Genomic DNA, 13,728 nt, shown 5'->3' with positions numbered 1-13,728 from the left:
ACTTAATTTACTTATAATCAATAATTCACACAGCTCCCAAAAATAATGATATTTACAACTAAATAGGTGTTTACATTAAATGACCATTATTTCTATTATTGTACTAATTACTTACAAATGGCTTCTATATTTGTTTTTTCTAGTATAATTTATTATCTATGTAACAATTCAACACCTCGCTTATGTATATTAGAAGCTTTTTAATTGATTTAATACTATTAGATAGATAGGTACTAGCTACATACCTAGTGACATCAAATTGCCAATGACAGAGTCTTTTAGGATTGACAGATTTAAAATTAGGTGTACTCGATACTAAATTTACTCGATATCTTAGGTATTTATAATACCAAAGGTATCGCGTAAATTTAAAAATTATTATTACAAATTCAAAGGTAAAATTGAAAACACACTGAGAACCATAAACTTTGTTTTGGCCATAGATGAACAGACTCATAATTGGCGGCAATATTAAGTTAATTTAATGAATAAGCCGAATCCTGCGCTTCTGTTTCTTTTATATCGTAAACAGGGCTCCATTTGCAAAGCAATATTTAATGCAATGTCATAACACATTCCTGTTATTTGTGTATGATGTTGTCATCATATATCTTTTTTTTTTAAGAATAACCTGTCAAAAACAGGAATTACCTAGGTACGATATACCGCCTGGTTTGGCATGACTTTTGATATTTTTGTCGCCTGTTTATCGTTAAGGAATCACCAATAATAAATCTGAAAACATTCAGAAGATTTCTAAGTTTCTAAACTTAGATACAACTACCTACTTATATCTTTAGGTTTAATAGTATTGTCATTGGCAACCATTGCCTTAATAAAATAACAAAATACTTACACCAGGTTACACCGTCAACGTTAAAGTTAACGTCAAATTTGGAGGTGCAACCTACCCATAATTATTAAAAAAATAGCATAATATATTTACAAGAGCATATAAAAATAATTACTAACTGGTTCGAATATAAATTTTATTATTGTTATTTTCTATGTCGACTATGTAATGTTGGACACAAAAATTCACTACTTAGTCAAAGTCTAGGAAAAAAGGAACTTCAATATGTAAATGGATTACATAAAAATAGGGAGTACTAAAGTAGGTAAACAGTCTAATAAAATAATATCTAGGTATCTAGTCATTAATTATCAGACTCACAAAATTCATCAAAAAATCCGACTGCATAACAAAAGTTTATTTCTCTATTTGGGGTCAATGTGAAAAGTCAGTCTAGCCATTTTACGAGTACTTGCATCGTTTCCCTTCAATATTTTCTAGCTAGCACTGAATCTTAAAATACGACATGGGTATCGCTACCTATCAAATTTCGTCAAGAAAATAATTTCACACCTTTTTCAATTTTGGTCGCCAGGTTAAGTAATCTTACAAAACACACAAACAGTTTAAAATCCTTCCACTCGCAGAGATTAAATACTACTCTTTACAGGGTAGTGCTTGGAAATAATTAGCAGAACAACATTAGAATTTTAAACGTAAATTTAGTCACGCAGTCGGCTAAGAAATCACACACCCTCCACAACATTCGTTTAACCTACTTAATTCTACACCACAAATTCACAGCACTGATTGAGAGTGTCATTCGCTTATTCTAGCGTCCTGTACTTTAAAAGTGGCAACCTGTCTGGATCACCACGGCGATGCACTCAGGTGTTCTCATCGGAGGAGTCGTCTGATGATGAACTGGTCAGGAGGGTAGACGCCATGGTTAGCTGCCGGATGAATGGTTCCCGTGGTAGGCTTTGTTGGCCGAGGGGTAAGCGACGGATCCCCATTCGCTCGCTCTCTGGCAGAGACTTGCTGCACTTTTCTTCTGTTATCGCATCGCGGGATAGGGATCTGGAATTAATTTATTAGAGAAATTATTTATATAGTGAGGTCAAGAATACTAATTTTATGGTCGAGAATATGCAGATTCCGTTCTTGTAGAAATACCTAGTTACTTTTTAGTATTTAATTTTCTATATGGTTCGGTCTACGTCAGACAATATTCCAAAATATTCCATATTCTTGTTTTTAAACTCTGAGTTCTGATTCAGGTCGTATAGGAAATAAAACTTCTATGACCATACCTTTGAAATAATCTTTTTAACAGAAATTTAATCGATGGACAACTTACCCGGTCAGCTCCAACATGGATCCTCTCCTGCACTGTCCTCGATGCGGCCCCTGCATTATATTGGCAGGTCTTGACGACGCTCCTAGTGGATCCGAATGTGCCACATCTTCCATCAGCAGTACCGAAGGTCCCCCAAGACTCGTGCTCCTTTTGGACAGCAAACTTGGTCCTTGACGGCTGTGATATTCCCCTTTATTTGATGACGTCTCTCCCTTGCTACATTCTCCTTTGATAGTCGCTTCAGTATCTGATGCGGCAGCCTCTTGACCCTGGTTGGAACCTGAGCTCTCTCTTCGGAATAGACCTATGATAGATTTCGGATGTTTTGGCTTCTCTATACCTCCTGAGGTGAAGGGTGATCGAGGAAGGGAAAGAGAAAAAGTGGATGAGAAAATGTCGACTTTCGTTTGGTGCAGGAGACAGAATTGTTTTGTTTTTTTTTTTTACAAAATTACGCTACTTCTAATATATTGCAGTTGTACATTCATGCAAAACTAAATACAAAATAATTAATTTGTAAAAAAAATGATTACATAAAATTTACGCATTCATGTAGGTAGTATAAGGTAGGTAGGTGAAGGAATGATTAAAAAAGTTTTTGTACTTTAGAAATAAACATAAGACAATTGGGAATACATAACACTATTACTAAAACGATAAACATAAAGACAATCCAAACTTTATAATTTTACGTCTTCCGAAAACACAATAAAGTCAAAGGTATAACAATAAAAAAATTTTAACGTCTTCAAAATTATGAATATATATTAAGGGTGGGTTGCGTCGTCAACTTCTATGACCATACCTCAACGTCAAATTTGACGGTGCAACTCACCCTATATAAGCTTCCTTTGTCATGTCAGTATTGCGAATCTTAAACACTAATAAATATATATACAAATTACTATACCTAGGAACGTGGCAGACGGCGAACTGTAAGCAAGGTATTCCTTGTTGGAGGCCCAGGAAGGGAACTCAGACTGCTTGAGGGCCCCGGAGCCCTCGGCCTCCTCCCGTTTCCATGGCAACATGGTCTCTGTTGCGGTGGGCGTGGCCACACGTGCATGCTCGGGCACTGTCATGTATGTGTCTGTAATGGGACTCAAGATATACCTATGTTATAAAATATACATTTATACATACGAAATGGTACAATACGGTGCCTTGTAAAACTTTTGTCAAGTTTCATATTAACACTTCTAGAACGGCTGCTCGTAAAGAGCATACGCGTATTCATTACGGTAGAAGCCACTGAATCATAATCGTCTACCTATCAAATGTGTAATCCATAAAAATGCGTCTGATCCACTGGTCAATAGTCATAATTAAGAATGTTAATACATAAATCCCGTAAGGATTTACACGGAGGTGGATCAATGGACTATTGCAATAGTTAAATATTTATTGTCACATGGCTCAAGGATCATAAGTACCTATTAAGGTGCGTTTACACAAACGAGCCAAATTTATTGCATCCCCATTTTGGCGCCCATTAATGCCTGGCTAGGTATCATGCTACTTTTATGGTACCTAAATTCACTCTTATGTACATTATTCTTACGGGTTTTGTATCCTATATTAGGAAAATATTGAGGATTTACCGTTATCATCGGACATTCTCTTCTCGTCTTCTTCAAGAATATCTTCATTAGGTACTAAAATAAAAAAAATATCAATCAATCAATCTCTACTGATCGTAATTTTAGACTAGATTATCTTAAGTTTTTAATGAGATGAATTTGATCCATGCTTCTAAAAATATTCTGCAGTAGATTTTGAGTTGCTTAATTAAGTATTACATAATATTTTTTTATAAAAATCCGCTTTGATATATTATTTTATAAATAAAATAAGTATATACTTTAATACGATATACTTAGGTAATATTATTATATCAAATGTACAGCATGCAATACTTGCAAGCAATTTTATATAAGACATTTGAAATTTAAGATAAAGAAAACATGCTTTCATTTAAAGATAACCATTTCTAATTCTTTGATAGGTAACTTGTAATGTGTGATGATTTTAATTTGTATAGTATGCGTAAATAAATTATGCCTTTGCATTAATTTTCGATTAAAATAGTTATCATTTCAGATATAAAATTATTGAAGAAATATTAAAAGACCGAAGACATACAGAGAGGCATGAAGTGGGGGTGTATCTAAAAATTATATGCAAATATTAAAGCAACTAACACTAATATATAAATATAGTATGTGTTTAATTATGTATCATGCAATCCATGTTATAATATCACTGAATGTTGTAATAATATGACGTCTGATGAAACTGTAATTGCTATTCAAGAAAGAACTTTTGTGCTTTTCCATAATTTATTTTCTAGCGCTTGTGACTATCTAGTAAATAGATACTGTAAGAAGCCGTAGGTATGTCCCAAGATTTTTATATAAGGCAATTTTATAACTAAAAGTTTTGATAACTTTTATTCGTCACAATTACTATCTCATTTTCTTATCACTGCCTTATATGAAATAACTATCTACGCTGTAGTGAACAAGTTCTATCTTGAATACGAATGCTAAATGAAGAGGTTCCACAACACGTGAGAGATTTAAACAAAAGCTCATCAGTCGTGGGATCTCGCTAAATTGCTTCAAACAATCTAATCGATGCAAATGCAGAACTAATTCTACTCCTGATTATACTTATGATTGTCTTCGAGCAAAACAAGTATAATATTGAGAAATTTAGAGATCATCAGACGCAGAGGCAACAGTTATAGTATTGTTAAACACTCGCTACCCGCAGTATAAAGAATTACATTGGCGCTAAGTCCTTAGCGCCGTGTGCGCGTTTAAGCGTTATGACCGATCGACTTCATGGCTATAGATAATAAGTCGCACACAGGACTTTGCTATTTACATCACAACATCGAGTGGATCGCAGTGAACCAATCTCAAAGTGCCATTACGACACAACGACAATCACACCGAAATATAATTGGTTCGCTGCGTCTCACTTCAAATCGACTCGATAGTAAGAAGTGAAATGCAAACCCGCATTTCACCCGAAGGGACGACCCTTCGACAGAACGCAGCTAAGAACTTTTCATGTGACTTTGGCCTGACCCTTCTTTCTTACACGGAGAAAGGTTTAGCTGTATGTAATACTTACATGTATACCTTGTTATACATAAGAAAGAGAGGTCGGTTCAGATATGAAAGAGCAATATATGTCCTCCTCAGTTCTATCGTATTCCACATGGATGAGCATCCATACATTTACATCAAAAACTTTTTACCAGTGTTGGTTCCAATATAATCTATAGCTTCAAAGTGCGACAGGAGGCGAACCAGACTATGCCATACCTATAGCCATTTAGGCGCGCAGAAAGCGAATGATTAACAATACTTTAGTTAGTTCTCAATAAACACATACCAAAGTTATACGTGGACCTGTCCCTTCTCCACGGTAAGGATTTCTCAACAGCTGTCGGCAATATCTCCTCGGGGGTTTTAGCATACTGTTTTACTATTCTCGCTTTCAAAGGATTGAACCCCGGCAGGTTAGCCAACTGGTTTAAAAGCGAACTACTATTTTCTTTATGCGAGGACGTCGGACTGACTTCTTTATATCCAGCTTAACATCGCCAGTTGTCGAGATTATCGATAGTTTGCGGTGCCACGTGAAGATTGCCAGAAGGGAAGAAAACGACAATCAAACAAACAATATTAAACAAGCAGAAATTATACTTTGGATTGTAGGAGTTCGTTAGCGAATAAGTAGGTAACAGGTTGGTAGGACGTACACTTTTGGGATAACTTATTAGAAAAAGTAAACATGGGGAACTGCTTCATTCAATTTACTTAAGTACTATGAACTTGAAATTAACTAATTTGCTTATATTTTTATTTACAATTTTTTACTATACATTATTTTTTCCCATTCTTATTACTGCGTATACGTTTTATTCGAGTAAACTTAGCGATTGTAGACGTTGCTACGAACTTTCAACGATACAAATTGTCGTAGCGCGTAGCGCAGTCGTAGCAATGGTCTACGAACATGCTACACACGACACATATTTGATGGGGTATGAAAAGTTTACAAAATTGTAGCGTATTTAAAATGAGTTCTAATGTCTTGATTTGAAGCAGTTCCATATTAAAATCAATAGAAAGCATAGATTTCCTTTGGTTAAAGAGTAAATACCATAGAGAGAAGATAAGAAGTTCGTTACATGCCACCACAAAAACGTTTCAGCACATTTCCAAAATTCGCCAATAATCCATTCCCATGTTAACTTTAAAACAAAACCCAGTTTAGTTTCCGATAGCCTGAAGTGCAAATTAGGTGAAAATACAATTGTTACAACTCACAACATCTAATTACTGAACGTACTGTTTGGATTTGAATTAACATAAATTATTTGTGATACAGTATTATGCGTGGCATAGGTACCAATTGCTTCAATATAATTTAAGTGATGAGAAAGTACATATGTATACTTTATATGTATGTTTTCAAACTTTTCAAATTATACGATTGAGCTTTTATTGATGGACCGTGTCTGAACTGTGTCTCCTATCGTATACAGACCCAAGGAATGCTCTGATATTTCTTACCAGATTGTGGCAGATAAATTGAAAGATGTTTACTTTGGAAAATTTAATTGACTTTAAATTTAAATGTGTTTTCTTAGGAAAATATCTTAGGATTTGGCAAATAACATTTTCACTCTATCTTACAGTAGGACTATGTTAAATTGCTTTAGTTGTTTCTTTTACAGCTATTTGTTGGTTATTCTTTTCTTACTTTAGCTGGGATAAAAGGCAAAGACTGAGTGTATTCGATGTTCATAGTTGGACTTAAAAATGGTCCATTAGTAGATTTTTTTATTTTTTCATTAAATAAATCCAGGTTGAGCTTCAATGAACGAGAGTCAAAAGACTACAACTGTTATTCAATTCCAAACGCGTTGTCACCAAGGACAAAGAAAACTAAAGACAACGAGCTACCATAGCCAAATGAGATACAATTTCCCGGTTTGTCTCATATAAAGCGGGAAGGTAAGCGAGGCGCATGAGTGACAAAATATGCCTTCAGTCCCGTTTTTTCTCGTGAATTTCTAATACGCGTTTCTCTTTCTTGAGCGAAATAGAAGATATGTCGAAGTCTGTAGTTTTCTCTGTCTACAGTTGTCACACAGGGTGTCCATGCAGAATACCTACGCGGGGACTTGGCAGTGAAAATTATACCGCCATCATCGGCGTCACGGCGCGGCGCCCGCTCGTCGCCGTCCTCTTGCAACACCTCGTCTATGTAGTCTGTGGAACACGTCAGGATTAGTATAATCTAGGAGGAATGGTGTTGAGTTCCATAGTTTTTAGTTCGTAACGGCATGATATAATAATCTTGTTATTATTCTACGAAAGATGGGCAATTGCAAGAGAAAAGTGATTCATTTAGACAATTGTATTCCGTTCTCCGATCATAAAATTCAATCATCTGATAATATTGGAATTAGTAAATAACTATGATAATCCATAACAATTTAGTAAACCCTAGTATTTATGAAGCTATGGAACTCAGCCTTCATAACTTGGACTATAAGCAATGTGTGCACCGAGCTTTATCTGTGAATGAATGTGACAATTTCGTTGATTCGATTGGCTGTAACTACATATCATGAACATTTGGGATTGTTACAAGATATTGCATTAGGTATCAAGTCCGACATGCACTAGAAAATAAATTCGTGGGCTAATGTGAATTCTTGTCGATTCGTACACTCCGTATCTCCGTACTTACTTAGGAGGACAATATGAGAATTATGAGAATCAAGCTGACCAGTTTCACTTAGCAGCACCTGTTGATGAGAAGACGCACGCGCATGGCAGCCATCGCAAAGGTAAACCGTAACCTCACAAGGCCTAATATTACCACCGTAATAATACCTACGTACAATACAATACAAAACCCTTTATTGAACACAAATCAAAACATATCGTTACAAACTTATACGCGCAAAAGGCCTTATCGCTGTGAGTACTTAATCATAGTATCCATACTAAAATTATAAAGAGAAAAAATGTATTTTTGTTAGTAATGTGTAAACTTAAAAACTACTCGATTGATTTTGGTGAAATATGACACAAAGACAGACAAAACCTACAGGATTAACACAAGCCTTACTTTTCAAGTCTACTTTTTATTATAGTTTTACCAGAACGAGGCTCTAATGTTACAAATCTATGTTATTTTCTAAACAGTGTCGGATTTTCTTGAAATTTTCAATCATAGAGGAATTTAAAAGGAAGATTTAAGTATACAATGCTTTTCTAGCAAGGTATATCACGGAACAATGCTATGCGTCGCATGGAAACACAATTTGTACGGAGTGTACCATTTTAATGTGGCTAGTGTTTACAAAAGCATTCGTGCTACGCAAATTAATGCATAATAATGAAAACTGTAAAAAAAAATGAACAGATACTTGGACCCACACGTGCATGCGATCGACACTCGTGATAGTAATAAAGAATAAGTAAGTACCTAATCTATAATACTTTATTTTACCGTGCGTGAACTGTTTGGCCGAACCATTTTGCTGGAATTCAGGGAAGGTGACATGATTTTTGCCATCCTGGAATAAATTATACAAATTTCAATTAAAATGCATATTAAAACGACGGAGAAAGTCTTGGTCGTCTATGTGTTACCGGTTTTTCGGAAAATGATATAAAGCTTGCTAAGGATCTATTATTTGAGTCCATATCAACGGCAAAAAGAAAAAAGATAAGAAAGAGGCAGGGAAAAGCTCTTAGAGATATCGACGACATTATTTGTGTTCTCAAAGAATTACGTCCTGAAGAAATACCCGTTTTTGTCGCCAGAGAGTTGCACAAATTGCCACCAGTGACATTTGACCATGTCGATGTAACTCGGTTATTAAAAGACAACTTAAAGATGCGCTATGATATAGACTATTTAAAAGAGGAGTGTGTCTCCAAAAGGCAATTGGAGGAGCTAAAATTGGAGATTGAGAATTTGAAAAAAGCTTCCATTGTTAACAACTTTCAAAGTAAAGTAAACTATAAGCGAGGGGCGTGCTTAGTGGACAGTTTTGAATATGATAGTGGCCCCATGGGATTGCCTCCAGCACATATTGAACAAGACATATCAATAAATCATCATCTTTCGTCAAAAAATGTCTGCAGGTACCGCCCAATAATTGAAGGTAGTGTAGAATCACTTACACCAACGCAAACTATGAACGTATCTAAGAGCGATGTCGACGCCGGATCAGCTGACAAACCGGTAGCGGACCGTGATACTTGCGATGCATTGATGACTCATGACGTCTGCTTATCGCCCGAGCCTGCTCCGCCGCGACACACTGCCGGCCCGAACCAGACCGATCTATGCGAAATAAAAACACTGACATCGTCAGAACTTCTACCGGAGGGTGAGTCGACGTCAGAAGAGGGGAAGTGGATACCGGTGCAAAACAGAAAGCGTAATCGATTTGCAGCAAAAAGAGGAAGTGCAGTGGTTGGCGATAGCACCAACTTTAAGGCCGCCGCTACTAAGGTTGCTATTTATATTTACAACGTTTCGAAGGCAACGACAGTGAGTGACATTGCTAACTATGTACATAAAAAAGTAAACATTCCTGTTACGCTAGTAAAAGTGAATATGAAAGTATTGAAGGATTATGATGCCTATAAAGTATTCGTTCCCAAACAAAATATTGATTTGTTTTTGAAAAATGATTTTTGGCCAGAGGGAATTGCATTCCGACGTTTTATCGACTTTGGTGGAACGAACGGAGGCTTACCCGGATTATCGAGTAAAAATACACATAAATAATGTCAGTTACAACAACAACTAAAATGATTAGTTTTAACTGCAAAAACGTAGTGCGATCAGTGGATTGTGTGAGATCCTTGTGTCAGAAGGCCGACATAGTTGCGCTTCAAGAGACGTGGCTACTACCGCATGATATCCAGTTTCTGGGCAGCATAGACGACAACTTCGCGTTTACAGGCAATTCTGCCGTGGACACATCCGCTGGAGTGCTGAGAGGTCGACCGTATGGGGGAGTTGCGTTGTTGTGGCGGAAAGCGGTATTCCCGTGTGTATCAGTGCTAACATGCAGAAGTGTGCGTCTCGCGGCTATTAAAATAACACAGGGTGAGCGTTCGTTTTTGGTTATAACAGTGTACATGCCAACCGATTGCAAAGAAAATTTAGTTGAGTTTACGGAGTGCATGAGTGAAATCTACGCTATTGTTGAAAGTAATGATGTGGAAACAGTGTTCATTCTGGGCGACTTCAACGCACATCCCGGTGAGCAATTTTCCTTAGAACTATTGAATTTTTGTACTGAACAGTATTGGTCGTGCATTGACATGGACTTATTACCAAGCGATACCTATACTTTTGTTAGTGACGTGTATGGGTGTTTGAGGTGGCTAGACCACTGCGTAGTGACTGCTGCGGCCCGTGCAACCGTATTGAATGTGTCAGTAGTCCATGGTGTGTATTGGTCTGATCACATCCCAATGTCAATTGAGTGTAATATTAATGCTATCAAGCCTAAAATATTGTTATCAAATACTCCGCAGAATACAGTACGTTGGGGGGAAAGGGATACGTGTCAGATAGATAAATATCATGAATTTTGTCATTCCAAGCTTAAAGAAATTCATTTTCCGTCCGAATTTATGGAATGTGCTGATAAATTGTGTCCTGATCGAAATCATAAATTATTAATTGACGAATTGTACAACAATATCGTCTGTATTCTCTCGGAGGCTGCTCAGATTACATATAGAGGTGCTAGAAATAAGAAGAAATTTCAGTGCGTTCCTGGCTGGAATAAACATGTCAGTGGCGCTCATAGGGAGGCTCGGTATTGGTATAAAACTTGGTTAACTTATGGTAAACCTGGCACAGGTTATATTTATTCAAAAATGTGTGAATCAAGAAAATCATTTAGGTCTAAACTAAAGTACTGTCAAGATAATGAAAAACAGATAAAACTTAATATAATTGCTCAAAATCATAGTAAAAAACAGTTTGGGAAATTCTGGAAAAACACTAACAGACTCAACCCTACACCGAGTCTCCCTGTGAGCGTGGCGGGTGTAACGGACCCACGTGATATCGCAAATGTTTTTCAGCGACACTTTCAGGTTCAGCCACATCTCGAACCAGTGACGAGGGTGCAAGATGCTGAGTGTAGTCATGAGACAGGTCAGATTGTGCGTTTTTCTGCGAAGGAGATATCCATTATTATTGATAAAATGGACAGAGGCAAGTCTCCTGGACATGACGGCCTCAGCATTGAGCACCTGAAGCACGCAGGAGTGCACCTTCCCAGGGTTCTGGCCTTATTGTTTAATTTATGTATTAGACATTGTCACCTGCCCGCCGATTTAATGTATACAGTTGTCGTACCTATATTGAAAAATAGAACTGGTGATGCTTCAGATCTGACGAACTATAGGCCTATCTCACTCGCCACTGTAATAGCCAAAGTACTGGACAGTCTGCTTGACAAACATTTGGGAGCGCATATTGACTTGCACGATAACCAATTTGGCTTTAGACCTGGCCTGTCTACCGAAAACGCGATCCTATGTCTCAAGCAAACTGTGCAGTATTATACAAAGAGGAAGACACCAGTTTTTGCCTGTTTCCTGGACTACTCAAAAGCGTTTGATTCCATCGCATATGATGTACTCTGGGAAAAGATGGCTAACGACACTACGCTGCCTCGGGATGTTATATCAATATTTAAATATTGGTATAGTAACCAGAGGAATAGTGTGAGGTGGGCTGGCGTGCACTCGGATGTATATAGGTTGGAATGCGGGGTGAGGCAGGGGGGAATGAGCTCACCGAAGCTGTTCAACCTGTATATGAACCGACTGATTGGGGAGCTCAACAGCACCAACATAGGTTGTCACATAGACGGGGTGTGTATTAACAACATTGGATACGCCGACGATATGGTGCTGTTGAGCCCTTCGATCGGTGCACTGCAGAGGCTGATAAACATCTGCGAGACGTATGCGGAATCTCATGGGCTCAGATATAATGCCCGCAAAAGTGAATTTTTAATTTTCAAGTCTGGGGCTAAAACTTATACCACTACGCCAGTACGGGTGTGTGGCACAGAATTGAACAAAGTGGATAAGTTTAAGTATCTGGGCCATTGGATAACCGATACGTTAAGTGATAACTTGGATATTGAGCGCGAGCGCAGAGCGATGGCTGTGCGCTGTAATATGTTAGCCCGCAGATTCGCGCGTTGTAGCAAGGATGTTAAGGTGACACTTTTTAAAGCTTACTGTCAGTCCTTCTACACGTGCAGTCTGTGGGCGGACTATACGCAGCGCGCATACAACGCTTTGCGCGTTCAATACAATGACGCGTTCAGAATATTGTTTGGGCTGCCGCGTTTTTGCAGCGCGTCTAAAATGTTTGCCGACGCCAATACTGATTGCTTCTATGCAATTATTAGAAAGCGATGTGCGGCTCTTTTAATGCGATTACGTTCCAGCTCAAATAATATTATCCGTGTCCTAACCGACCGATGGGACTCCCCATTACTGTCTCACTGGATTCGTCTTCACACCACGGTGGATGTACAAATACCGTTGACCAGGGGGTGGGATCCTAGCTGGTAGGACGTACTGTTTTGTGTCTTATGTGTGATATTTTTGGATAAGTACTGTTTTCTGTTACTAACACTAGTTTTAAGTTACTTTGTAAATTACTAACAATATATGGATTACGTCCGAAATAAACATTTTATTATTATTATTATTATTATTAAAACATGGTAGGTTGTTGGAGTATGTTTGACATTAAAAAAGTATAGAAAGAATAGTTATCTATAGTTAATTTTGAAGGTTTCCCTGACCTGCTTCCCACGTTTACTGCGCTTGTGGTGGTGTTTCCTATCGCCGACCCGTCGACGAATGTTCATGTGTGTTTTGTAGTTCACCTGCTGGATACCCAGGTCTCGGTCATTCACAGCATGTCGGCTATAGCTTAGTCGCCGATGCTAAAATATAAATAATACATGTTAATGATGCCTTAGATGACTTGAATAACTTTGTTGCTGAGTCCAAGTAGTTAGTAAATAAGTTGTAATATTTTAAATGATAAGAAGCTCACCCGTCTGAATGGTTTGCAGAGTTCCTCAGCCAGCAAATGGTGTATTTTTGCATCGGTCAGATCCTTCTTAGAGGGATTGTACTCAAGCTCTTGCATATCTATATTCCATGTTGATGAGTCTAGCTGACTGAAGCTTGGACTAAAATTGAAACATTCGTTGTAGGCCATTTTTTAAAATATACAAATGCAAACTTTACTGGCATAAATTGACACCAACATTAGAATATAGTAAAGAAAAAAGTGTCATTTTAGTTCGTCTTTACTTTCTTTTCCTTCTTACCTTTAAAGCAATAACCAATTTAACCATCTCTCTCACATCAGAGCTTTATCCCTGCTTTCTCCACTTTACGTTGCTTTCGACGTCATCTGTAGCATGTTGTCAGCTCATTATACTTAAATCCTTGGCAAAATGAAA

At 37.5% G+C, this 13,728-nt stretch overlaps 1 protein-coding gene across 16 annotated transcripts in view; it reads right to left on the bottom strand.

The window, feature by feature from the left end:
* Window positions 1–680: 680 nt before the first annotated feature.
* Nhe2 (Na[+]/H[+] hydrogen exchanger 2) overlaps window positions 681–13,728 on the bottom strand; it is a 42,242-nt gene continuing 29,194 nt past the window's right edge. For 10 of the 16 annotated variants that reach the window (XM_053750135.1, XM_053750136.1, XM_053750138.2 and 7 more), the window contains exons 12-20: window positions 13,314–13,452; window positions 13,057–13,200; window positions 8,676–8,766; window positions 7,352–7,447; window positions 5,559–5,759; window positions 3,755–3,808; window positions 3,064–3,243; window positions 2,154–2,496; window positions 681–1,873 (exon numbers count right to left, since the gene is read on the bottom strand). In XM_053750135.1, coding sequence (XP_053606110.1) covers window positions 1,681–1,873; window positions 2,154–2,496; window positions 3,064–3,243; window positions 3,755–3,808; window positions 5,559–5,759; window positions 7,352–7,447; window positions 8,676–8,766; window positions 13,057–13,200; window positions 13,314–13,452 — 1,441 coding nt within the window. In that variant the 3' untranslated portion in view covers window positions 681–1,680. The remainder of the gene's footprint in view (window positions 1,874–2,153; window positions 2,497–3,063; window positions 3,244–3,754; window positions 3,809–5,558; window positions 5,760–7,351; window positions 7,448–8,675; window positions 8,767–13,056; window positions 13,201–13,313; window positions 13,453–13,728) is intronic. The other 6 variants (XM_053750148.1, XM_053750145.1, XM_053750146.1 and 3 more) reach the window with 6 other exon arrangements.

Source organism: Plodia interpunctella, chromosome 10 (genome assembly GCF_027563975.2).
Source record: "Plodia interpunctella isolate USDA-ARS_2022_Savannah chromosome 10, ilPloInte3.2, whole genome shotgun sequence".
Taxonomy (NCBI): domain Eukaryota; kingdom Metazoa; phylum Arthropoda; class Insecta; order Lepidoptera; family Pyralidae; genus Plodia; species Plodia interpunctella.
This window is presented reverse-complemented; position numbering and strand designations above follow the sequence as displayed.